At 41.6% G+C, this 27,288-nt stretch overlaps 2 protein-coding genes across 6 annotated transcripts in view; one reads left to right on the top strand and one right to left on the bottom strand.

Moving 5' to 3' along the window:
- The window catches only part of ZBTB44 (zinc finger and BTB domain containing 44), a 366,779-nt gene that overhangs the window by 116,148 nt on the left and 223,343 nt on the right, over window positions 1-27,288 (top strand). The window lies entirely within an intron of this gene.
- NFRKB (nuclear factor related to kappaB binding protein) lies at window positions 571-27,288 on the bottom strand. Of its 5 annotated transcripts, none has more exons than XM_087939095.1 (27): window positions 27,192-27,288; window positions 25,702-25,795; window positions 24,696-24,852; window positions 23,571-23,772; window positions 22,374-22,501; window positions 21,677-21,851; window positions 20,940-21,041; window positions 20,504-20,577; window positions 20,072-20,156; window positions 19,485-19,683; window positions 18,509-18,617; window positions 17,638-17,764; window positions 16,788-16,853; window positions 16,451-16,530; window positions 16,325-16,368; window positions 15,209-15,269; window positions 14,122-14,296; window positions 12,507-12,613; window positions 11,862-11,985; window positions 10,261-10,340; window positions 8,701-8,921; window positions 7,923-8,202; window positions 6,066-6,329; window positions 4,835-5,629; window positions 3,509-3,615; window positions 2,341-2,476; window positions 571-1,605 (listed from the first exon to the last, which is right to left on the bottom strand). In XM_087939095.1, exons 3-27 carry the CDS (start codon window positions 24,828-24,830, stop codon window positions 1,480-1,482), a joined length of 4,002 nt encoding a protein of 1,333 aa, XP_087795221.1. In that variant the 5' UTR covers window positions 24,831-24,852; window positions 25,702-25,795; window positions 27,192-27,288; the 3' UTR covers window positions 571-1,479. The 5 variants fall into 5 exon arrangements, with proteins under 5 accessions (XP_087795221.1, XP_026564974.2, XP_026564975.2 ...); XM_026709189.2 differs by having other exon boundaries at window positions 15,209-15,266; window positions 24,696-24,851; XM_026709190.2 differs by having other exon boundaries at window positions 19,485-19,665; window positions 24,696-24,851.

The following is a 27,288-nucleotide window of genomic DNA, read 5'->3' as shown; positions in this document are numbered from 1 at the left end:
ATCTTTTTTTCCCCTCTGGGTCTGGCAGACACATGATTGAAAACAAGCATGCTTACCAGAACTGCTCTGGGCTCCTATAAGATCCAAAATATTTCTTCTAGGAATTATGTGCATTTTACTATACTGTTTGAATAAACATACAGAAAATGACAAATTCTACAAGTCTCTTTACTAGTTAATCAAACGAAGTGCCGCTTTCAAACCCCCAGTGTATTGTTTGTCATGTTTTTCCAACTTTTCTGATTCTTGCATCCCAAACTAGGAGCTATATTTGGATCCCCATTTTATGGCAATAAAGTACAATACACGAATTAACATCTGATTTTAATGTCAGATGACTTTATAATAGCTAGTAACTCTCCTGACTTTAAAAACCAAGACCATGCAAAACTGTGAACATGGTATGCAATAACTATCACGGTTCATAGACGTGGCATTTTTCTCTTAGCAAAAATACAAACCAAATAGATATTCATTTCAGTGCTTAATATCACTTTTGAAAAATGATCCCTTACAATAAAACAAAACAGTTCAGGTAATATAGCTGAGCTGATAGCAGACGTTCGTTCATAAAGTTTGGTAACCTTTATTCAAAAAGTAATAAAAATCAACAGTTAGGCTAATCTCCACTGAAGTGAGCAGCTAAGTCAGAGGTCTCCAAACTTGGCAACTTTTAAGACTTGTGGACTTCAACACCCAGAATTCTCCAGCCAACTCTAACTCAAGACATAAGACCCTCCTTGCTCTGCTGGCTGGAGAATTCTGGCGTTGAAGTCCACAAGTCTTAAAAGTTGCCACCTTTGGAGACTCCTAAGGTAAGTGTTCACCAAGCTCTGGGCGAGTTGGCTTCACTTGTGATTTTGAGAAGCAATTTTCCTGTCCCATTAAGGCCACCAACATTTTTTCAAAATGGGGTAGAGGGAACAAAAGAATTCAACTCTCGGCTTTATTCACAACTAGCTCACCTGCGTATGAGATTTTCTTGTGCAACCTGGTGCAGGCGGAAGAAACATCCGCACACAGAAAGACCATCAACCCGAAGTGGGTCTCAGATCTCAAAGAAAACAAAACCCAGTCATATACGTACACAAAACAGACAAAAACATTGGGAACAAACAGTAACAATCCAGATGGCAGAAAGCCCAATCCAGTGTCCACTACTGCCAACGCTCCCATTCTTCTTCTTGTCTCGTTTAGAATCCCTTGTAGAAATAGACATTCCCACCAACACGAGCTGATAATGCAGAGAGACGACTCCTCATTAAAAAATTCAATGTGGATTTCACTAGCATGCTACGCTAGCTGGGCTTGTATCAGTGGCCCTGCCTATTCAGGACCCCAGAGACCACTAGAGACGCTTCGAGCTGCATCAGGAACCAACCTGCACATCACGAAACCCCACCTGAGCTACTCAGGTGAAAATGGCGCAAGAGATCTAGAGACTTAGTTGAAAAAATATATATAATCCTGCTGACACTTTCACGGCTGATCCTGGGTCTGTTTTGGAGATGGGGCTGCCGTGACAACTACAGTGGATACCGCTTTTGTAGAGCCAGACACTGTTCCTGGCTGGAGATGAGAGGCTGGAACGGTCTGAATCCGCACCTGTACAGAACAGGACAATGAGATTAGAAATCCCCCACACACTGCAGAAAATATAGAAAATACAGAAAATATACATCTCTTCACAGTGCTTTACAGCCCTCTCTAAGTGTTTCACATAGTCAACATAATTGCCTCCAATAATCTGGGTCCTCATTTTACCGACCTTAGAAAAATGGAAGGCTAAGTCAACCTTGAGCTGGTCAGGATCGAACTCCTGGTGGTGGGCAGAGTTAGCCTGCAATACTGCATTCTAACCACTGTGAAGGGAAGGGAGAGGAGGAAAGAAGGGAGGGAGGGAGGGAAGGAAAATGCGCAGTAGCACTTAAGACTTATATACTGCTTTACAGTGCTTTACAGCCTTCTCTAAACAGTTTAGAGTCAGCCTCCTGCCCCCAACCATTTGGGTCCTCATTTTACCGACCTCAAATGGATGGAAGGCTGAGTCAACCTTGAGCCTGTTAAGATTCGAACTGCCAGCAGCAGAAGTAGCCTGCAGTACTGCATTCTAACCACTGCGCCACCCATGGCTCATGGTACTAGGGGGAAAGTCTGTGGTTAAACCAAATTTCTTACTGAAAGCTTGCTTCACCCATTTCCCTCAAATCCTCAACCTCTGACCAAAGCACTCTCTAAGTGCATGAATAAATAAATCATACCCCAAAATTAATTGCAACCATCGAGGCGATGGTGATACTTCAAACCCAAGCCATGAAGAGAATGACTGGGGTTCCTTACCTGGGCAGCCTGTCCTTGTTGCTGCAGCTGTTGCAACTGCTGGGCAGTCAGGAAGCTCACTGGTTTGTTCCCAGCAATCAGTTTTGTTCCGGCTGGCATGGTGGTCAGGATGATATTCCGCCCCAACCCGCTAATGCTATGGAAAGAAAGCCATCTAGAAGTCAGGGGGAGATTGGAGGCAGAAGGCGCTAAGACTCCTTGCACAAGGCTGGGCCTTTCATAGTGGTTACTGTAGCCTCCAGGTTCCCAATACTTTACAAGAACATCAAGAAGGGTTCAATTTCACAGGGAGGTCTCCCAGAGTTTTACCTAGCGAAAGCTGTTGTTTTACCAAACCAGCACCATCTCTAGCAGGGAAAGAGTTGGTGTTCACCTGCTTAAGGAAGAAACATCACTTTCCCTCTAGTAGTGCCTTAAAGTATGTGTTTCCAGGATCTGAGCCGAATTCTGCACATTTCACTACGGGGGCTGATTTGGTATGGGGTTAAGCCTCCAGGCTAAAAACCAGGAAACTCTGGCACGAAAGCCGGCTGGGTGACATTGGGCCAATCGTTCTTAGCCCACAGCACAGGCGGCAGCCGGTGAGTCAATTCCTGTCACAACCAATCGAACAACGTTTAGTTGATCTAAAACAAGTGGACCTTACATCTATGGGGAAAACGCTAGGAAAAAGAATAATTCTGCACATTTCCCTACAAAGGGAACTGTTTCATGGGGAAACACAGTAGCCATATGGCTGAAGGAGTGAAAAGGAAATTCACTTTGTGCTTTACGGAACTTATGGGGAAAAAAACCAAATACAGTAATTGATTTTTCACTCTGAAAACTTTTTATGTTTTATGTAAGGATTACCTTTCAATAGTTACAGCAGCAGGTGAGAAGTTGACCAATTTAGAATGGGGAAAAATGGGGATAGCCAAATAAAGTAAGATGCTGTGCAACATTCACCATCATTCAGGAATTTTTTTTTTTTTAAAGCATCAAACTGGACACTACCTAACTCATTTTACAGACAGAGGTTTCACTCTATAATGTTTTCAGAGGCTAAAAGAATTAGCAGGACCTTTCAGAACTTTCAATCCTCTTTTTTGTTGGATTTCCAGTGACCTAATTACAGCCCTAGGAAATTCGTTGCTGAGAGATTCCCAATCCCTCCTGCCTTACTTACTTGGCCCCAAGGTTGCCTTTGATGATGGGAGCAGTCACAACATTCTTGCCTTTCACGGGCTGGCTGATGACCGAGAGGGGCACGGTGATTCGGGTAGGCAGTTTCCTCTGGGAAATAAATCAGATGCAGAAATTATTCGTACCGTTTCTCCTGCCCTATAGACTATCCACATGTCTATGGAGACCAAAAAACCCCCTAAAAGTACACATATAGACTGAGTGAAACCAGGCTCAATAGCAGTAGCTGTGAGAGGGATCTTGGAGTCTTAGTGGACAACCAGCTAAATAGGAGCCAGCAGTGTGCAGCAGCAGCCAAAAAAAGCTAATGCAATCCTAAATTGCATTAACAAAGGGATACAATCAAGATCAAGGGAGGTACTAATGTCACTCTATAAAACCTTAGTAAGACCACACCTATAGTACTGCATCCAGTTTTGGTCACCACACAATAAAAAAAAATGTTGAGACTCTAGAAAAAATACAGGGAAGAGCAACCAGGATGATTAAGGGGCTGGAGACTAAAACATATGAATAAATAAATCACACCCCAGACTAAAACACAGGAACTGGGCTTGGCTAGTCTAGTAAAGAGACATGATAGCGGTCTTCCAATATTTGAGGGGCTGTCACAGAGAGGAGGGGGTCAATCTATTTTCCAAAACACCTAAAGGCCAGACAAGGAATAATGGATGGAAATTGAACAAGGAGATTTAAGCTGGAAATAAGGAGAAACTTTTTGACAGTGAGAACCATCAACCAATGGAACAGAAGTTGCCCTCGAAGTGGTGGGAGCGCAATCACTTGTGACTTTCAAGAAGAAATTGGACTGCCGTTTGTCAGAAATGGTGTTGGGTCTCCCGCTTGGGCAGGGGGTTGGACTAGATGACCTACAAGGTCCCTTGCAACTCTGATTATCTGTTATCTGAGATTCTCAGTCTTCGAGATCACGGTTGTCCCAAAAGTGCTTTTTTTTTTTTTTTCAAGAGGCAAACTGGATTTTCTGGTTTTTTTTTTCTCTTGAAGACGGTTTCACTTCTCATCCAAGAAACTTATTCAGAAGCTTCTTGGGCGAGAAGCAAAACGTCTTCAAAACCAGAAAGTCCAATTTTGCCTCTTGAAAAAAGCACCTTTGAGACAGATATCCAAAGGGAAGCAATACCCTCTCCCCCTGAAAGCCCCTTTCCCCAAATTTTCTGCAAAACCCCAAAACCATCGCAACACATATGACAAGTTCCATGCGGCACTTGCAAACAATTCCTAATGATGGAAGAAACCAGACTAGTAACAAAGTGGATACTTTCCCATCTCAGGGAGTTAGTTCACTTACTGGCTGGGAGGTGGAAACCACTGTGGTGCTCACAGGCACCTGTCGCACAGTGGAGGTTCCTGGCCCTATAGATATGGGTGTCCCTGCCGCCCCTGAGACCACAGCGACCGCCTTGGAGACAGAAGCCGTCATGGTGGGCAGAGAAACAGCTGAGGTATGGCCAGTCCGAGGTATGCTGACGGAAGAAGAAGAGGGCATATGCTTGGCATGAGCGGCCACTGTAATTGTCTGGCCAGGCTTGGGAGGCATCACCCCCATGCCCTGCACAATCCTTATGGTGGCTGCCGGCTTGGCTTCGGAGGACGTGATTGTGGTCATGGATTTGCCCTTGTGGTCTGCCACGGACATGCCCAGAGCAGGCATCAGTCGGAAGGCGGAACCGGCGGACTCCACCGTCTTCAGGTCCGGTGTCACTTTGACCACGGTTGGTCCAGCGGCACCGGGCGAAGCGGAGGTGTTGGGCGTGCTGGTCTTGGCGGGGGAATCCGAGGACTGGATGGAGCTGGAGGTCACACGCAAAGTGGCGCAGATGCCCTTCCCTGCAGGGTTGCTCCCAGCGCCGGCGGCTGTGCTGAAGAGGTCTTGGGTCAGTTTGACGGTAGTGACTTGAGATTTGGCCAAGGTGGCCATCATGTCTGGCGTGATGCGGAGAACCGTCTGCCCCTTGGCATCGGTGGTGATGGAAGACGGAGGCAGACGCAAAACGTCCTTGCCTTGAATACGGAAGTTGGATGTGGTAAGCGGGAGGTTGCTCCCGGTCTGGTTCTTCATGCTTAACTGTCCAGTAATAGCCACCTGCAAAGCAAAACAGGCACTGATATGAACTTCTGTTTCAAGAAACGCTGGTCGTATTGTCTGTCGCCATCCCTGCAAGACTGGCTATATTGTGTGCAGCCATGCCAACTAAACAGGGCTGGAAGGCCAAACTTCCAGGGATCAAAACCTTTGCTCAGAGGTCTTTAAAAACCAGGCAAATTAATGGGCCACGGGCCCATCCCTCAAGGCCTCCTGAGATCTATTTCCTGGTTTAATAACACGGCTGCCAGAAGCCTGGATTTCCTCTTCCATTCTACCATCTCCTTCCTTTTCAAGCTATGTCTGCAGGGAGGGTGTGGAGCTATGTGTTTTTATTTGAATAAATTCAAGAGCTTAATAAACCAGGCGTGGCTGGTGAATTTCCTAGGGGCACATAGTTAGCAGTAAAACAGCTTAGCAGAGTGCAGATCCTCACCTGTTTAATGATATTTTGGCCAGCCACGTTCTGGAGGACAGCGGTGGATGAGGAGGAAGATGATAAAGAAGCAGAGGAGGTCAAGGGAGTGGTGGGAGGGTTGGGCACTGCACTGTTTGGAGAACTATTTGCGGGCTTGGGGGTGGGCGCAGGCGTGGCCGGAATCCCTGTCCCAGTGACGCCGGCGGCTCCAGTTACAGCAACAGTTGTCCTCTGCACTTGGACTGAGCTGGTCTGAGCTTTCACTGGCACAGTCATGACAGCCTGAGGGGGAGAAGAAGCCATTATCATAACAATTGCATAGCCATCTAAATGCCATTCCTTTCTGCTTTAGATTGCTCCACTTGTGACCAAAAATTTCAAGGTATCCGTCACTCTTATTACCCCAAATACAAAAATATGGACATTCTTGTCAGGACTCCTTCCTAGTCCAATATGCACTTGGAACAATTCTCCTGTTTCGTGACTTACTTGAGGAAACAAATAGCACATGTAAGAGATGACTGGAGTCTGTGACTCACTTCCTTAACATTTTTTCCCAATTCAGCTAATGTAACTGAATTCAGACAGACCCACACATACTCAATTTTCTTTTCTTTTCTTTTCTTAGCACTGCAGATGATGAAGGGCAGACAACACAAATGGCTCACATTCTGTAAAGGAAGCTGTTCCTCATAGTCGTTCTTGTGTTTTGGGGAATCTGTTTGCTGGCGACAACATTAAAATTGTTCAGAGGCTGAAGATCTATCTCCCATCTTCCCCCAGGTATGATCCGGACCAGCGTTTCTGAACCTTAGCAACTTTCAGATGCGTGGACTTCAATTTCCAGAATTCCCCAGCCAGTCAGTCTTACTGGCTGGCTGGGGAATTCTAAGAATTAAAGTGTATGCATCTTAAAATTGCCAGGGTTGATAATCACCGGTCTAGACATTCAAAAACCACAAGACTGAAGAATGAATCCCATTTCTCTGGAAATGGAAAGAGAAGTCTATCCATGAAAAACATAGGTTTAAAAAGGCTAAAATGAGATGGGATTTCTTCCAGAGGAAGTTAAGAACTCTCCTGTCTCCAGAGAACTTGCTAGTCCCAAGCGAAAGTAGATTTTGCTTTTCTCAGCAAGAAGATCCACCAAAGATTTCGTGAAAATGGAAGTCTCTATGGCAGTGGTGGCTAACCTTTTGGGGCTCCTGTGCCAAAAATTGCAAGTGAGCCAGCACGCCCGTACTTGCGTGCCAGCACCCAGAATGCAATGCGTGCCCCCGCTCCCCATGTCCCCTGTGCATGCGCGAAATCCCCACCCCCTTACCTGCACTGCGCCTCACAGCCGATTTTTTTTCCGGTTGGTTTGAGGCCTGTGTCGGCCTCCCGGAGGCTTGGAAAAAGCCTCTGCGGTATTACAGGAAGTGACGAAACGGGCCTGTAATTCGGCTTGAGAAGCCTTGCAGAGGCTTTTTCCAAGCCTCTGGGAGGCCCAAAAAAGCCTCAAACCAACCACACAAAAAAAATCAGCTGTGAGGCGTGGGCATGCGCAGTGTGGTAAGTTTGCCTGCTGCTTGTGTGCTACTTGTGGCACGCATGCCATAGGTTCACCATCACAGCTCTATGATGTCATTTAGGGACTTAAGTTTTTACACAGGAAGCATCTACGCCTATTCCCCTTTTCTGCAGGCACTAGTAAAGGAGTAGTAATTTATTTAGATACTTTAGTTCCGATGCCTTGAATTATACTGTGTACAACTGCTGTTCAACTGCTGTTCAATGTAAAATTACAGAGGTGGATCTACGTTCAGTGGTGATGGAGAGGTCACCTGGAAGGAAGATTAATAACTCCTGTGCTCATTCACACTTGTTACTCACCTGAGAGAATACTTTGCTCTGCACAGAAGTGGAAGGAACCCGGATCTGAGGGATGGAGGCTAGAGATGGCTGCTGTTGCGCTACCACCTGGGCCGGCTGAGACAGAGAAGGAAGGCTAGTCTGAGCTGTAACTACTCGGACTTGAGGAAGGCCTGAGGAAGTGGTGTGGCCAGCTGTCCGTGGGGTTGACAGCTGAGATCCAGGCTGAGCCTGAGTGCTTTGTGGGGTGGAGAGCAACGTCCCAAGCTGGGGCATGGTGGGAGAAGATACCAAAAGGATGCTATGCAACAATGAAACAAAAAAAACAAAAAATTCTCATGACCTTTCTTCTTGAACACAGAATTTCAACTGGATCAAGTGCTCAAAATACAGCGATATAACACAGGTCCTTCTTTTCTTAAAAACAAAACAAAACAAAAAACAATAGTTCCAAAAACTGTTTATCATTTGAAACACTACTTCAAAGACATTTCCCCAAATCGCTTAGAGAGCCTGCCAGTATTTCTGCATTCTTCAATCAAACCAGACCACTTGACTCAACCATGTTTTCCCAAACAGTCCCTATTCTTATGTCACCTGCTATGCTCTGGAGGAGTCACTTTTGTAGAAGATGGTAACCAAGAAATCTGGCACCGTTGCAGTTTATATTTTCCCTCCTCTTTGCCGATTTAAACCGTCTAGCACCCTCTTTTAATCCCTACCCCTGCCTTATCCTTATTTTGCCCGGAGATATTTCCAACCCGCTCCAACTTTTTATCAAGATGTACAAGGGAGTTACCTCTGGCTGGATTTTGCTGGCTCTGTTGAAACGCAAGACAAACTCTTGCTAACCACAGAGACAGGAGGGGGTGAAATAGGCATCGCTGGCAAAGGGAGCACGGCAGGCGTCACTGGAGTTACCGGGGTTGGCGGCATGCTGGAATCGCTAATGCTCAGCTGGCTGGGCTCGGAGATGCCGGGGGTCACCCCTTTCGCCGAACTCTCCTTGGTGCTGGATTTCTACAGTGTCAAGAAAGGAGATTACCTCTTTGAAACACACACACACACACACACACACACACACTGCATTTATCTCTGACAATCTGCACAAGGTCACAGAGTGAAATAAAACCCAGACTTTCTAAAAAAAACAAACCCACCAAATCTGAGTTTCAGGGATACAGCAAACACTTTGCATTTAAAATGCTAGCCGTGCAAGCCCCAGAAAATTTCAGGTGGAATTGAGAAAACCAAGAAAGCTGCCACTGATATATTATAGGCCAGGGGTCTCCAACCTTGGCCACTTTAAGCATGGTGGACTTCAACTCCCAGAAGCTGTCTGGGGAATTCTGGGAGTTGAAGTCCGCCAGGCTTAAAGTGGCCAAAGTTGGAGACCCCTGTTAGAGGCAGAGCTTCACTAGATGAATCACTGAGCAGACTCAAGTCTTTATGAGCTTCCTTTGCACAGGTCTGAGAGGAAGAACAAAAAACAAGCAGCGACTCCTCTATGCAGTGGGAAAGGCAGCAATTCCTGAAAGGAATCACCACTTTCTATCCTTAGCCTATTGTTTATCATATACAGAAGGTTTTGTACTGGCTGTTTTACACATAAATATTTGACTGCAACTGACCGCATTGTTCATGAGAGAAGTAAGATACAATAATCCCGTTTATGTCCCCACTGATCCATACATCTGAATGGACCATCTGTGGCTTCCGTTTTTAATATCCACCCTTTATCCTAAGTAGCTCAGGTGTAACTCAGAAAGTCTGGCTTTTATTTTTATTTAAATGTAACTGCTTGGACCAGGGACTAACGACGAAGGGGGTGTTTTTCTATGACTTTATCTACATATCAAATCAAGTCTGTGAAGGAACGCAGACTCACTGGAATTATCTTCTCTCCCTGCAGACTTGTCTTCCCAAAATTAAGAGTTGGTCCGACACATTTGAGAATACAAACTACAATGGAGCCTCGTGTCGTGACCACGATCCATTCCTGGAGTCCGATCGCGACCTGATTAGGTCGTGTTTGGAAGAACAACCGACTGTGCATTTGTGCAGTTAGGAAAAAAAAAAATGGTGCCAAAAGGGAATCTTTCCATGATAATTTTGTTCTCCACCCGATTTTTGAATCGTGACCCGAGGTTAAAAAATTGGGTGGATTTTTTTATTCACCACCCGACTTGGTGGCAAACAGGAGCGTTCGCGACCCGAGGTTCCACTGTACTTGTTTGTAGCCAGAATTAGAACAGGATATGGCCAAAGAAAGCTCAATCTCTACCCAAGCCTTCAGGGTAGCGCGGTGAATAATTCTTCTGAAAATCTTGGCCCCCAAAGACGACACCAGGCAACTTACAGCCTTTGCAGGAGGCTTCGGTTTCTGCTGAAGAGCCTTCTTGGCCTTTGCTGCAGCTGCCTGGGCCTGGTGAATCCGCTCTGGAAGGAAAGGAATCAGCGGCAGTTCTCAAACAGACGCTGTGAGAAAGACATGCACACCTAGGCAGCCCTTGCCTTAAAAAAATACACGTTTCCAAAAATTCGCACTCTGCTGAGTGACATAGTTTGCCAGCCTTGAACAGTTGAGTCATACATGAAAATTGCTCATGTTCTAAAGCAGGGCTGTCAAATTCCCGGCCCACAGGCCAGAAGCGTCACGTGCTGGCCACGTCCAGTTTAGTGAAGGAGGAAAAAAGTCCCGATATGTCATGTGACGCCGCCTTGACGACGTGTGTTTGACACCCCTGTTCTAAAGGCACTTTCTTGATATCCTTCGAAATCGTCTTCCTATAGACAGCTTCTATGTCTTTCGCTTTAAATTATGAATATGAGCAAGCAGTGGCTACTCAAAGAGAACAAGAGGAAAATTGTGAGTATGCTCTCAGTAATGGCCAAATTTACAATAAGCAGAGTAAAACCAGGAAGGAAGGAAGGAAGGAAGGAAGGAAGGAAAAGAAGGAAAATAAGGAAGGAAGGAAGGAATCCAGTTTTTATACACTGCTTATATATGGGGTACCCTATATATAAATGGTTTGTATCGGGGTCACCAACCTTTTGGACCTCAGGGACCACCAAACCCATAATTTTAAATCCTAGGGACCACCAACCAGTTCTGTGGGCATGGCCTAATTTGTGGGTGTGGCTTGGTGGTCATGTGAGTGGCTGGGCATGGCTTGCATGTAAATATTATAAATATTTATATAAATACTGATTTTTTTATATATAAAAAGAGCAACTTTTACCCAAAAGCAGGCAAAGCAGGCAGGCAGATTGAGTTGCTCACAGAATCATTCAGTGATCTATCTATCTGCTATCGGCTAGCTCAGTCTGTCGCATGAAATTTGCTTGCCGTGAGTCTGCACTGAATAATAGAACCTTCAGTCCTAAGGGAGGTTCTTTTGTGCTTAAAAGCAGAGCCGAAGATCCAAAGACTAGCTAGAAAGCAAGAAATCCAACCATTTCCTGTTTCCTAGCTAATTTAAATCTCCCGGCACAGCAGAACAGATGATGGTTGGAAAAAGGAAAAATAGCAATTTAGCAGGCAAGTTTGCTGGGCAAGGAATGAGTGGGCAGAGAGGGTTCCTGCAGACCATATGGGTTGGCGCAGCCTTGTGTTTCTGTACAGCCTGGATTAATTGCTTTGGGGGGGTGCTCTGGGGATGAGATTTCTCTGTGGCCCACCAAAATTTTCTCACGGCCCACCGCTTGGCAACTGCTGGTTTATATATAGTTTGTATATGGGGTACATGAATTGACCATATACTGACATACAAATAGTCCATTTGAGGAACCAAAGACTTTATGGCAAAGAGCAAGAGCCAGCTTTCTCCCCCTGTTATTTCTATAATGCGCTGAGTGTGTTATGAAAGAGGATGGACACAGGGCTGACTTCATGTTTGCAACAAACTGACAACATTACAATGAACTAAACGCTGTTAGGTCCCTCCAGCCAATACCTACCGAACTCCTCTTCACTCCTGTCTCGGTGTAAATATATCCATAGTTTGCGACCAATGTCGTATTTTACACAGGGGTCTTTCTCATAGTGCAAACGATCTAAAGCACCACTCACCACAGTGTTAACCTAAGAAAAGGAATCACCATGAAATTAAGGGGTGCAAAAGACTTCACGTAGAAACCAGCTATCAATGACTTATGGAAGTACAGAAAAGAATGTTTTTGAGGGATGAGAAATGTGTCCCACAAGTAGGAACTGGATACCCAAACCATTCGAAACTAAGAGGCAAGATGGATTGAAAAAGACACATTTTCTGTAGATCTGGATATTCAGATCTACAGAATATCCTTGTTAATCTACAGTCCCTTGTTAACATTTACATTTTTAAACTAATGCTTCAGTTCTAAGAAAACCCAGTTGCGGTAGTGTAACGTATCTCTGCATGTCTGCGGTGCAATAACGAAAAATTTATAAAAGCGTATTTTACGACTCCATTAGCTACCGTAATCTGCGGCTCTACTCACATTCTACTAAACTACAGCCTTTAAAAATGGTGGTAGTGCATTGCTATTTTCAGTTGGAAGAAACACACGTATCTATGGGGATTCCGAGGCACCAGTAAGGTGGCTCGGACACGTCCCGCTTACCTGAGCACTGGTGACATCAGGAGCAAGAAACTGGGAGTCCTTCAGAAGCTCGCAAATTTCAGCACGAGTTCCCTCTCCGTTCGGAAGGCGGGCTGCAGCATCCCGAACTGAGACAGCCAAAAGAGACCAAGCTCAGTCAGGGTCCTGATAGAATCCAGCACTGAGGTCGTAACTCTTGAGCTATTCTTGTCCCATTTATTTGAAGGCTTCCCCAATTCAGCCCCACTTGGGACTTAGCTTTTCTCCTTTCCCCTAAAGAAAGTTTGCAGGCAGCCCTCTTGCTGTGCAGACAATCCGGATTCCAAGAATAATCCTGTACACTATCATGATCAATTATGATATCAACGTATAGCTTCCTTCTCTCCATGCCTTCAAATGCAAATATATGACCTGTTTCCTGTAGAAAGATCGAAATCTTCCTATTTGGGGGCTAAGAAGGGATTTCCCACTTTCAAGTCTTCTAAGGCTATACGCTAATATGACACAAAAGGACGAATCTCTTTATGTCCTTCTTTTGCTAAGTTATTCAGGAGCTAGTGAATCCTGGCAGACAAAATAGAATTCTTTATTCTTTATTGGCCAAGTGTGATTGGACACACGAGGAATTTGTCTTGGTGCAAATGCTCTTAGTGTACATAAAAGAAAAGTTACATTCGTCAAGAGTCAATAATCATACGGTACAACACTTAATAATAGTCATAGAATACAATAAGCAATCGATTGATCATTTCTGGATTATACTTTCTACAACACAGAGCAAGGTTTGATGCCTGAAACCTTCAGTCCCCAAAAGCTATGTTGGAAAAGACCTTTGTTTAAGGGACAAAAGAGCTACTGCCAGGTAGAGCAGATAATGCTAAGTTATACAACACAGGTGTGTGTATTTACAATTTATGACTGTAACTGAACCTGTCCTTTATAGTCATAGGTCATGATGAAAGGTTCACTTGTGTGACTGACCTGATTTTATGACTTTTGCATCCGTTGTTAAGCAAACCATTTGATTTTTTATGGGACAATTTTTGCCGATAATTAGAAGTAAATACCAGATTTCAGCAAAAATGTTGCAAATGTGGTCTTGTGATTATAAGTTGCTGCAAATGGCCAAAAATGGGAACTGGTTGTCAAGCACCCAAATGTGTTCATTTGATCATGGAGGAGGGCGATCAACATTTCAGAACTAAGTATCCCTTAGGAGGTCCATATCTGTGAAAAATCACTAAGCATCCCGTTACAAGTCAAGGACTACCTGTAGTCTGACTCTCTATGAAGCAGCATTAAATATCTGGCTTTCCTCTGGAACTTTCTTAAAGCTATGAGGCTGCTCTGCATTGGCTATGTTCATCTCGCTATCTTCTCTCTATGGTGATTTGCTGGTTTCAAAAATTAACTCAGAAACTTAATGTATTGAGGATCATTTTGTTCTACCTTTCAACAGATGATTTTCAAGATGGCTTTACAACGTAGTTTAGAACTAGAAAAGAATTCAATTCTACCCTGCTACGTTATCGCTCATTTCCTCCCATTGCAAAATTCAATGGGTCCATATGAAAACACTTTCTCCTCTCTCTCTCTCTCTCTCTCTCACACACACACACACACACACACAACTTACCAAGAGATAGTATGGTGACATATGCAGGTCTATCTGATCGCAACAGAGAATGTTCCCGGGGTTTGTTTAGAGAGGTTTCCTTATCAAAGACTCCTTTCACCGGGCCCACCACTGACTCAAAGCCATGCATACAGAAGGTAAAAGCTTTGTGAGGTTGGCTGTATCGATAACGTTCCTGCAGACATAAAACGATAAAGGACACCCAAGTAAGAGATTCACAGATGATAGTAGAGCAATGTGGGTAAAAACATATGCACACACACATACACACTTTTGTAGCAGAGAAAGGCTTCTCCCTGCATATGCCTACACTTATATTAAATATGATCAATTATATTTACTATTAACCGTGTATCTATATTTCTATATCTATCTCTATTTCTCTTTATCTCTATATCTTTATCTTATCTAGAAGTAAACACGAGTCTTCAGCAAAAAGTTATAAATGTGGTCTTTGTGTAAAATATATCTGTCTGTCTGACTGTCTATCAATCTAATAGTAAATATGACAATTGATCATATTTAAATAATATAAATGCAGGCATATGCAGGCAGAAACCTTTCTGCCACAAAAGCTACCCTGTCGGATGGGTCTGAAGCACTTCCAGGTTTAATGTTTGCTTGACAAAATCTATTTTATCTGAAGGGCTGACATGAAAATATCCCACTTGTTTTCACTGAAAATTCCAAGACTTGGCTGACAGTGATCAGCAGGATTTAAATATGTGCATTTAGCATTTCCACAGGCCATATGTGCAATAAGCATTCAAAATGTTGAACCCGTTAATCAGAGGAAAAAGGAATGGAGGCAGAACAACGGCGCAGTGGTTCTTAAAACTGGGGGTCATTGGGGCATATTCTGGAGATAACGGAGCAATTTATAATGACTTGTCTGTGACTCAAAGACCTGTTTTGGACTATTGCTATCAAGATGCTTGATAGCAACAGAGACCAGGTTTATTGTAGGGGTAATGATGTTATTGGAGGCTGGGAAAAGGGGTGAAAGCACTTAAGAACCATTGCAACGGTACCTGCCAACTGCAGCTTTTTCTGTACGTGCCTAAGGATGAATCCTTGCCATCCTTACCTGTTCCTGAAAAACGCGTTTCTCTTCTCCGGTGCTAGGCCGGACTATATAGTCTGTCCTTCTGAAACAGACAACAGTGTGAGATTCAATGATCGGAACGACGATAGGTAGCCTTCAGTTTGCGACTGTTAACCGAGCCCAGAATTACAGTTGTAAGTTGTGCGGGTTGTTAAGAGGGCCACCACATGACCACGCCCAATTTCATAACCCTGTTTGTGGCAGTCATTAAGTGAATCCACTATGGTTATTATTAAGTGAACACTGTGACCATTAAGCAACTCCATTGGGGGTTTTTTAAACAGAAAACTGGAAGTAACACACACGCAAAATGTAAATCACAGCCACGTGACTGCAAGACACCGCAATCAGCCATAAATGTGGGACGGTTGCTTAGTGCCCAAAATGCAATTACGTGACTCTTGGGCGGGGGTAGGCACTGGAAGTTTACATCTGGGCCATAACTAGATCTTAACTTCAAATGATCACTTAAATGACTAGTCATAAGTTGAGGACTAACTATACAGAGAAGCTCAGAACAAGTGACAGCAATTAATAATGATGAGAAAGGATAAGATTTTTTTTTTTTTTGCAGCTGTGCTGGCTACCTTGTTAAAACTAATATGAATCAAAAAGGGCGATGAAAGTCAAGAGAAAATAATTGGAAATATATGTAAGCCAATTGTAGGAAAGCCAGAAACCAATTTTGAGCATTATGAATACAGGAGAGCCTATCATTTTTAAGCACTCTGATAAGAGGGAAACATTTATTTAGACACTTGACTGATTAATAAATGAAAAGGATATCATTCTAAATTATTCTTAGTTTACTAGACATCTGTGCTCCATGTATGCTGGGTTGTAAATTAACATAATTTTAAAAAATCATTCATCAACAAACAGAAAAGATTATCGCTAATAATATTGTTCTAGTTCTTTGAATTGTTTAAAATTTATTTTTACTTTTGCACAAAAAATGTATCTAAGATTTACTCATTAGTAACTGTACAAGCATGAATATTCTTGGACTGTATTTAGTACTGACTATTAAGATTGATTTTATGGGTTTAGGTCAAGTTTGACTTTTAAAAAAGACTTCTGAAATACATAAATACTCACACTCGGGGAACTGGTGTGGTAGCATCTGAACTGTCTTCATTGTCCTGACAAAGAGAAAGAAAGACTATAAAACACAATGGATAAACTAGCTAGACTTGTGCCAGTTGAAATAAATATTGGTCGCACCTTGAAGAAGACTTGGTCTTTGGTCTCCAACCAAAGTTGAAAGAGAGCTGCTAGCTCCTTCTCATGATCTTGGGAAGAGCCTAGAGAAGAAAACAAGCCACACAGATTATCATCTACCACTAATATGCTACAACGGCAACACTGTAGATGCTGGGATAGCCCACCCCCCACACTGCTTGATTCTTCTGCTATAAAGAATGGAAAAGCGTGGAAATAATATTCGTATTTATTTCCGCCACAAAAGAAATGAGGAAAGATAAGAAAGTAAATGAATACAAGTCTACCTGGATGACCAGGTTTAAGAAGAAGAGTGCAGAAGGCGGCTTAGCTACTTTACCTATTAGTTTCCACTGCTGAGTTTTTTCCTTGAATTCAACAAAAGGAGAAAAACTGGAAGAAGCATCTGTAAAAAAAAACATTTTATCAGATTTAGGCATGACTATAATGTATTTTTAAATCATTTAGATTATAGCACTGGATTAAAGGTCAACCTATGGAAAATGTGAAGTTCGATCATTGCTCATTAGTGTTCTTCTATAAACTGTCTTGCATGCCCCATCCAAAAACATTGTAATTGAATCTATGGATTTCTTTCCTAGTAGGAACTGTAGCTGGATGCATCACTACATTTGGGAAATCTGTATTTTCCATTGCAAAGCAATCCACAAGAAAAATATTTGAAGCCTGGCATGAAAATGGTAGTACAACACAAAACTGGAAACATGTAACACAACTCTTCCAGGCATAAGATTTTTTTTTATTTGTGAAAGATTTCCTTTACTACAGTATCTAAAGCCACATAGATTTGACAACATGAAACCCCCAGATTAAAAAAAATATTGATCTCTATTTTTTATAATGTGGAATAAAGTTTCTGAGCACATTTCTTCAAGATCAAAGGATTGTTTTAACTGAATGAATCTGAGAAAAAGAAAAGTATGATATCAACAAGGTATTCATTCTGACAACTACTACCCTGACATTAAGTGGCTTGTATTAAAAAAAAATCAAATAACAAGAGCAGATTAGATGTAAGCAAATTCCAACCAAATTATATAAGCACCACTTGTTTAGCTTAAAACACTTGTTTAGCTAGCTTAAATTTTTAGTGAGCACCAAGTAATTGCTGAATTCCAGTGTAAATGGAATCACTTGTTTTGGATGTAACCAAAAACAGTGTCTCTCACCTCTGCTGACTCCAGTGAGATACTGCAAGGCAGGCAAAACCAGTTCTGACCAGTTGGGGGCAAAGGAGAACCAGCTGTTTAATGTGCTAGCAGGAGAAGACTGCCAGTCCATGACTTTATCTTCCAGCTGAAGGAAACAAGATGACAGGTAGAATTTATACTGCTTACAAACACTGTGGATGGCCTGACATTCAGTGTGAAGCTCAGAGTCATACATGGCTATCTCAACTGCCAAACCAATAAAGAACCTTACCTCCACATAGGAATATTTGTCAACCCAGAAAATATTTCTTGATCATTTGAGTTGCCAACAGAAAGGGGGGGTGAAAGAGCAGTGCGGTAGCTTGGAAATCAAAAGTGCATTCCATAGTTTTTCAAAGATAGTAACTAGGTGATTGAAGTTTTTGCCGTGTACAATTCTAACTGGAGAGCATGATTGGTGACTCTTGGCTATGAATGTGTCTCACTGGAGAATATGAATTATGATACACCCAGGGGGTGGGAAAAGGGTCAAGGGTGACAATGAATGATACGTCTCAGAGTCAGCTACACCCAAGCAGTGCCAGACATGTTAACTCCCAATAAATCCTTTTCAAGTTTTGGAAGTTTGGCTCAAGACTCATGATTTAAATGAGGTAACTGCCAGAACCCTGACAATATTTATTATTCATTCATTCAATTTCTGATAATGCCTGATTCTAGGTAAGTGGAAACCCCAATGCTGAAAACAGTTCACGGGCGAGGAAAAGAGGAAAGGCGACCAACACAAAACGAGTCCACTGAATTTGGAAGGCTGACCTTATAGAATTCCAGCCTGAACCATTCCAAATCTAGACAGGCATCTAGAGGAGATGTGAAAACAAACTCTTACCACTGAGAGAAAAGCAGGACCTTCCAACAACAGGATCTCGAGAAGCAGAGAAAAGAAGCTGGAGGAGATTTCATTCACTCCAAGACAAGGCTTGATGTCTTCAAGAGGCCTTGGAAAGAAGGTAAGTTTATTTTAACTTAATTAATCAAGTACCACAGCAATCACACTTAGATATATCAGTTTGTGTTCAAAGCATTTTCACACACATTACTCCAGATACCCAAATATAAGGTATGGTATCTCAATAATGTAATCTGGGAGAACTACAGTAGCACCTCAGGTGACAACCGTAATCCGTTCCATGAATTCGGCAGTCACCTGATTTGGCCGTGACCGGAAGCGCATGCGCGTAAAAAAAATATGGCGTGGTGCAGAAAGAGAAATTGGTCTGGCTATGTTTGGTCGCCACCCAAGTATTCGTTTGCAACCAGAGGTAAGAAAGTTTGTTTGTCACCTGATTTGGTTATGAATGGAAGTGTTCACGACCAGAGGTTCTACTGTACTAAAACTAAGAAGTTATTAATAAATTTGTGACTGACCCAATTATCTGACTATCGTTCCCTTACTTATCCCAAACTTCTCCCAGCATGCTTAGATGCTTTTTCAGTCACAATTTGTAGCTTTAAAACAAAAGAAAGGCGTTATGCTTCCCCATCTGAAGTCAATGTACACATATATTTACAAATAATTTTCTCCTGTTATTGGAGATAATGTTGCAATGTGTGTTGAAAGCTGACCTAACCTGTATCCGTACCTCACCGTAAGTCATATTTATATTTATCTAACAAGGTTGCAACCTAAAACAGATGAATTGATGTATGACATACTACGTTTGAAACTTTGCTAGCAGGAACAAAGTATTTTCCATATTGATTAAACTCTATGCGGCTAAAACTGGCTTCCTTACAACGATTGACTTATTTTACATTTTGGGGAGTTACGTATACAATTGCCATTCCCTTTGGAAGAGACTTACTCTTCTTTAACAGATGGAAGGGATGGGGGATCCCACAGGGGAGGAATGGGGGAGGGGTTTTGAGAAACAGGAGGGAGTTCAGAGTTGCCAAGCGTTTCAGAGAAATCTTCAGCCTCGGATTTAATCACTTTTAGCTTCTTTTTCTTTTTCTCCTCCTTCTCCTTCACCTTCTTTTTGAGGACTGCAAGGTCAAACAAGGCTTTTTTAAAAAACAAGAGAGGAAAAAAAACCATGTACTTAAGTTACAAAACAGTTTTTAAAAACAATGTATAATTTAGAAACCTAAGTAGTATACTACGCATCAAGAATTTAAAATCCCTTTAATTGTATGACTTCACTTATCAGGAAGCAGATTCTAAGTTCAGTGGCACTTATCCCAAAACGAACATGCAAGAAGACGCAGCTCTAATTGAACACAACAGCTGAGGTTGTACACATCTACATGGTTACAAATGTATTGGGCATTCTGCTTTTTCGCTTGAAGATTTATAGCCTTTAACTATCATGGATCTTTTTGGAGCTATGCAAAAAAAGCTTCATTTGAATCACTTGATAAGGCACAATTCTGCTGCATCTGACTCACTCACCTGCCAAAGATCCCTTCCTGCCAGCATTCACACGTGTCATGATGTCATTCAGGGTCAGGTCCCCTGTCATCAGATCAGGGTGATTCTATGCAGAAGAGGAGAGCAAACAATAAATCAGGTTTACTGCAAAAAGAAACCAGCAAGAAGAAGCACCTTGGCAGCCTTGGATGGGATGAGACAAATGTCCAACTCAGGTAAGGGCCATACAAAGACCTAGGATCACAGGTCTACAGAAAAAAGCACAGCCCTTCCGAGTTTTAGTCCTCAAACCAAATTTAGGCTGGAACCCTCTATATATAAATGTGTCATTCAACCGGTTAAGATGTTTGAGTACATATTAGCACAAGAGAAAGGAAGTCAAAAGCCTATTAGTGTCATTCTTTGCTACTTTAAATGGTGCTAATAACTAAATATTATTGCCTTTTAACTTACTGGTTGCCGCTTGCGCTTTTCATGGTGTTTCTTCAGCATCATCTTCAAGCTATTCTCACCGAAATCCAATTTATCTGGTGGAAAACAAACCCATTATTATTAAAATATGAATATATTTACATAAACTTATACCACAATGAATCATGTATCTATCCCATCCCTTCCTATTAAACATATAATTATTTACAGTATTTTTTATACATTTATTTTCTTCAAATATTCTTCTTCAAAAGCCATGGCTCATAATTATTGTCTATGTATTTCTATTAAAATTGTCCGCTGCCCTTCACAGACTAAGAAAGGTTGCTTTTGCAAAACAGTTTTTTTTTAAAGAAAAGAAAGAAAAACTAGAAAAACTAGTTTTTCCAATAAAAGTGGTTATCTTGCCCACTTTTACGGTGGAGAAATGTTTCAAGATGGTTTAAGAATACAACACCTGCTGTTTTCATGTCTTGGGTTGATAAAGTGGGAATCACTCTGAGAGGAAGAGCAGGACTTGGACAGTGGGCTGGAGAGGTTGGAATCCAGGAACTCAAATCTGAAATACAAAACAGTCAGATTTCTAGAGGGATGCTGGACGCACAACTGTTTTTTTTAACCAGTAGACACTATCAGCTATCTACTTGCACTTCTTTAATCAGAAAAGTTAGAACCATATAAACGCTCTAAAAAAACCACAAGGAAACAAGGAATGTTATGTTAAATAGTTTCTCACTCTAATTCTAAAGAAACAATATTATTTTAGTAAGTTGATTACAACAACAGAAAGAGTAACAGTCTTCAAAATAAATAATGTTCCATAAAAGTAACTTTGGTCGAAAAACATGTTGAGAGAAAATAGATTTGGGCTTATTTTGTAAGCTGAACGGGGAATTTAAGGGGACATTAATGAAGAGTAGCCACATGTGAAGAACCCTGATCAAAAAACACTTCCTGCTTTAAACATGTGAAAAACACTACATGTAGACAATTTCAGCAAATACACTTAAACAATTAACCATCTTAGCCCTGAATATATCAAACGCTGTGGACCACTCAACTCTAGTCTTGCTAGCTGAGGGATTCTGGGAGTTGAAGTCCCCCCATCTTAAAGCTGCCCGAGTTGAGAAATATTGTCTTATTCTCTACCTGAAGATTTCAATTATTAGTCCATCAAATCCATACTAGTGGTACCTTCTTCATCGGAGGAGAGGGTGGTGTCTCCACATTCTTCTTTAACTTCCCTGAGGATTTTAAGGTATCGCTGGTGTGTTCGTCTATCTCGTTCTTCGGCAGCATAAGCAGCTGCTGAGTATTTCCTTTTCACAGCCAGATCTGATCCCCCCTTCCTAGCGAGTTCCAACAGATGCTGAAACGGACACCATGAAAAAGGCAACTTCAGATGCTGCATCCTTATGAAGTCTGTGGATCTGGTTTTACTGTTCTTGAGATCTACAGTTCTACGAGGCAACGGGGGACCAAGCCTAACTGCAGACAGAGTTTATGATCTACACCAGGGGTGTCATTTAGGGCCATGTCAGGGTTTTGTTTAACCTTGGGGGGGCCGGGGTGGGTGTGGCCAGTTCAATGTCACTGGTATTGGGTTCACCTATGGTGACCCAAGTGCTCTGCCAGCGAAAACGGGCTTTCAAGCTCCGTCTGCGGCCCTTGTGAGCTCCATCTTTGGCTCCAATGGCCTCCTGCCACCCTCTGCCGACGAAGACGCAAGCAGCCTTCCTGAGCTCCGTTTTCACTGGGAGAGGCCCTGTGGGCTGGTTCTGGCCCTGTGGGCCAGATCTAAGTATTCTGCATGCCAGATCTGGCTCCTAGGCCTTGAGTTTGATACCCCTGATCAACACTATACCCCACAATTGTGCCTTCCAATACTTACATTCCGGGAAGCAAGAATCTGTTTCAGCAATCGATAAAAATACTGCTGCTGGGAACTGAGGTAGCGCTTATACTGGGACTTGAAGCAAAGCTGTCTGTATTTCACCACTTCAGGATTGAAATGTCCATCTAGAAGAAGAATATTCACGTTGTTCCTTTATTTTGTTTAATCCTAACAACCAGTGAAGAAAAGGTTTTATTACAAAGAAAACTGGCAATTTTTAAGGATCCCAAACATACTTCAAAATTTCTGCATGTGGAAAGCGAGGACTTAATGTTTCTCCAAATCAGCTCCCCCATCCTGTAGAAAAGCCCGATTCATCAGCGCTGATGCTACTGGAAGGGACTGGTCTATTTGGAAGATGTCATTTTGAGGAAAAAGATAGGAATGCTCCTATTCACGTCATAAAAATCTACCCAATGTCCAAGGAACGTGTCAAACATTCTGCTGCTGAAATTTGGACGTTTTATTATTACCTGTCTGCAATGACTTTAGAGATATACATGGCTGCTCACTGCCAATGTAAGAGTCAACATATGGGACTACGTAGCTCCAAGTTTAAGTCCCTAACTTTTTCAGCTAACCTTGACAAATAAGGTATTTGCAGCGTACGATTAAAAAAAAAAGTCAAAATAGCTCTACTGACAATGTGACTAAAACACCCACTGGTTTTATGTGTGTCCCAGAGTGTGTCTGATGGAAATAAAAAAACTGACAGTTCTCAGGAAAGCCATCTTGAACTCTTGGAATAAAGATGAAACACAAATGTGTAATAATGAAGAGCATATATCATCTGGACGTAGAGTACCTGAAAACCCTTGAAACATTAAGCAATATGTTCAACCTTATGCAGCAGTTCATAAAGGTTATTCAAGGTTATTCATCTTTCTTAGTTAATAACAACTCATCATTTTGCATCTGTAATGATTTATTCCAAAAATGCTTTTTCGAGAAGCAACTGGACTTTCTTGTTTTTCTTTGGTTTCGCTTCTTATCCAAGAAGCTTCTTCAGCTCAGAGCACCTTTGGAACAGCCATGATCTGGATGACTGAGAAACTCCACAAACATGAAGCTAGATTTATTTATCTTCCATATTTATATAGCTGTGTAATTTTAACATGCAGCATAAAACAAGAGAAGCCATTAAAGGTAAGCACAAAGCTGAATTCTAAAAACATATGTTAAAGTGTCACTGACCCCGAAAGAGTTTTTGGGCAATATGAAGTGGGTTTCCAAATCGGAAGTTCTCTCCGTTAAATAGGGACAGGATAAGATTATTCTGAAAATCAGGATTGTTTTCCGGGAAGCGGGGCAAAAACTTTTTTAAATGTTCTCGCTGTGAATCCACCAGCACGTCCTGCCAGGTTGAAAGACTGACAACTTCAAAAAAGATCTCAGGCTGCAGAAAATATAACAGATGGAATAAAAGATCAGAGAAGATTTTTTTTCTCATTTTTTTAAAAAAATGCTACTTACACCCTTAGAAGCTATGAAGAGCTTGCAAAGATACAATAAAATATTCATTAAAACATGACAAATATAAACTAAAATAGGAGTGGTAGAAGTACTGGTAAAATACATGGGAAAATCTGTTTTGAACTCATTCCTAAACAGTAGTTAGGAGAGGCCTGCTTCAGTTACAGTTTGTTCCACGGTACAAACCCCACAATGGAGAAAACAGAATCAGTCCTTAATGTACAACATTATCTGTGGCAGGACACACAAAAGAGGAGGAGGTAAGGTAAGATAGGAGATTTGGTCATTAGGCTGAGCCTCTAATTTTGGTTGAGCCTCTAATGTATGCAAAATCCAAATTCAAACAACTTCCCCTTCTAAAAGGTTCTTTCCTAAAGAACCTTTGGAAGCACAATTATTCATTTTGTAAAAAATAAAATAAAATAAAAAGGCATCACATTACTTTTCTGAATGATCAATTCAACAGCAGTGTATTTACATTTTGGATGTTATGCACAGGTAATGACTTTCCATTTGTACCCTACCTGAATTTTTTAGAGGTACCAAAAGAGTCACCCAAATAGTAAAGGAAATAGACACTTGGTCTCTTTTTTTTACTCAAGCAATTATTCTAATATCTGCTCCATTTCCCTGAATTTGCAAATGATTCTAAGAAGAATGAGACAAGAGGAAGGAAGTGATACTCATTCAATAAATGATCCTGCTCCAGTTATTGATACACAAAATGTTTATTTCCTGACTAAATTACAGAATGTATCATGATTACCTTCTCTAATTTAATATTTCTGAAGATAACAATAACTGTTTGGTTCATATTTTTGTTTTGTTACTTGGATGTCTACTCACATCTTCCAAAAGATCTTCAGGAAGGCTAATACGTATGGATCCCAGCATGCAATCCTCCATAATTTGGGTGCCATTTCCTTCCCCAGTGGGCCCCAGTTCCAATGGGTCAGTAAGCATATGATCCAGAGAGTCCATCGTTCATACACCAGTGAACCGCTTGAACAAAAAGAAACTTATAATTTGAAAGTTATTTTTGCAATTCAACCTTACTAAAACAGGAATAAAGATATACTGCATATTCCTTGCTGCAGTGCATTGTAAATGTTGAATTCATTATCCATCTCCTTTTGCAAAGTTTTTTCCAGCATTAATTACTTTTCCTTTATGACTCTTTATTCCAAGCCCCAGGAGGAAGTTCATGTCACAGAAAAAGCTCTGCTGGTTCTTTATACGACCAGAGAAAAAACAATTGTCTTGTATCTTCCCTTCCAGACTAAAAAAAGTTCAGCTACTTTTCACGCTTACCCTGGGAAAGAATATCTTAAAAACTGGGACAATTCTTACTTCACTTGTCTGCCAAACAAACAGGAATCTCAAATTAATAGCCAAGAAAAGGACAATCAAATTAATCTAAACTATATTTCTTTCTGGACTTAAAGAATTGATCTTCTCTCTTTGCTTTTTCTTGATACTCCACAATGTTTGCAGATCTCTCTACCTCTTTTTTAGATGAGATGACCATTTGAATTTCTTTGCGAGATAAGATTTTCCAAATAAACAAGATAATAATGTGTTAAATAAGAATAAAAAACAAATAGCGGGCATGCCTTTGAGGGTTTTCAGTGTGTTTGCTTTCCTCCATTGGTAGGGGAGAAAAACGAGAGAGAAAACAGCAAAATGCCAAGTACCCCACGGATCCAAGATTAAGAATATGAACATAATTATTTAAATTGGAATATATCCGCACAGGTTAATTTTATGCATATGTAATATATTTAATATCATAACCGCAGTGTTTATTTTGAAACAGAAACATACATATAATGGTTAAAACCATATTTCTTACCTTGGAGTTTTTGTTTGGTGTACACTAGAACCCACGAACATTAGTTAAATGGGGAAGAAAAAGGCTCATAGCTGCCATCTGAAATACATTGATGCTGGAAAAATAAAATTAGCATTCATTAGCAATGTTCTCCTCTAAAGCTTTTTCCTTCATTGACTGAATTGTGTCCATGCAATTCTATTTCTAATGAACATATTATGTAATTTTTGCAGAAATACGCATTTGTCAGAACAAGAACTCATTTGATTATGAAAAGAAGTTATCAGCCGCTTAAAAATAAGCTCTCTGTAATTTCATTCATACTGTAAAAAAAAGTGTTCCATCAATTCAGCGAGAACAATTTTATAAGCCATCTTGCATGAGAAAAACCCCACTAAAGTCTCAAAGAAAGATTATTCTTTGACTGTATCATGTTTTTTTATTTTTATTCTTCTTTCCTCCTCCTTCTGATCTTCCTCTTTCTCTGGTCTCTCCTCTTACCTTCTTCCTCCTCTTCTTATCTGCGTTTTTTCTTTTCTTCCCTTCTTCCTTCTCTCCTCCTTCTCACCTTTTTCCTTTCTCTAGTTTTTCTGTTAGCATTTTCTTCCTCTTCTTCCTATCTTTTTTTCTCATTTCTCTTTTTCTTTTCTCCCTTCTCTTCCTCCCTCTCACCTTTTTCCTCTTTCTCTAGCTTGTCTGTTATCATTTTCCTATTCTTCCAATCTTTCTTCTTTCTCATTTCCCTTTTTCTTTTCTACTCCTCTTCCTTCTCTTCCTCCTCCTCACCTAGTTTTCCTGTTATCCTTTTCTTCCTCTTCTTCGTATCTTCTTCCTCTTTCTCATTTCCCTTTTTCTTTTCTTCTCCTCTTCCTCCTTCTCACCTTTTTCTTTTCTCTAGTTTTTGTTGACTTCTTCTGTATGCTTCTTCCTCTTTCTCGTTTTCCTCTTCTCTTTTTCTTCCCCTCTTCCTCCTTCTCACCTGCTTTTTTCTCTTCCTCTACTTTTTCTCTTTTTCTTCATCTTCTTCCTATCTGCTCCTTCTTCTTCCTGCTGTTGTTCTTCCTCTTATAATCTTCTTTTAATCCTCCTTTTTTATTGTTGCAACCAAGGGATCAACCCAGGCAAACTCAAGGCGAGGAGAGGGTCTTCTTGCAGGAACCCTCCACCTCATCCCCCCAAAATAAATGACTTAACTACATTATGTTTCCTCATCATTTGCTTCTTGAAAAAGCACCTTTGGGACTTAAGTCCATTATTTTCACCCATTGCTGAGGGAAACTTAGCCTCTTCTCAGAGGACAATCCGAGCAATGGTAATAATAATAATAATAAAGATGATGATGATATCATGAATAGAAATCTCAGCTGACAAGACAGGGGGATCGTTTTTGCACGTGGGAAAAGCAGAGAGAGGGGGCGAGGACGGGACCTTCGCCCCCCCTTCCACACAGTTCACCCCACCCGGATCTACCCCTCCCCAAATCCCACCTCTCCTCCTGAGACCCGGGTTACCTCAGCAGCCCGACGGCGACTGCGCGGCCTTCCTCCGTCTGGCCCCGCCTCCCACATTCCGCTTCCAGGTCGCCGCGGGAAAGGCAGCGGCGCCGGC

Source organism: Pseudonaja textilis, chromosome 9 (assembly GCF_049901715.1).
Source record: "Pseudonaja textilis isolate UNSWEBS1 chromosome 9, rPseTex1.2, whole genome shotgun sequence".
Lineage (NCBI taxonomy): Eukaryota > Metazoa > Chordata > Lepidosauria > Squamata > Elapidae > Pseudonaja > Pseudonaja textilis.
The sequence above is the reverse complement of the archived record's forward strand: the minus strand, read 5'-3'. Positions and strand labels throughout refer to the sequence as shown.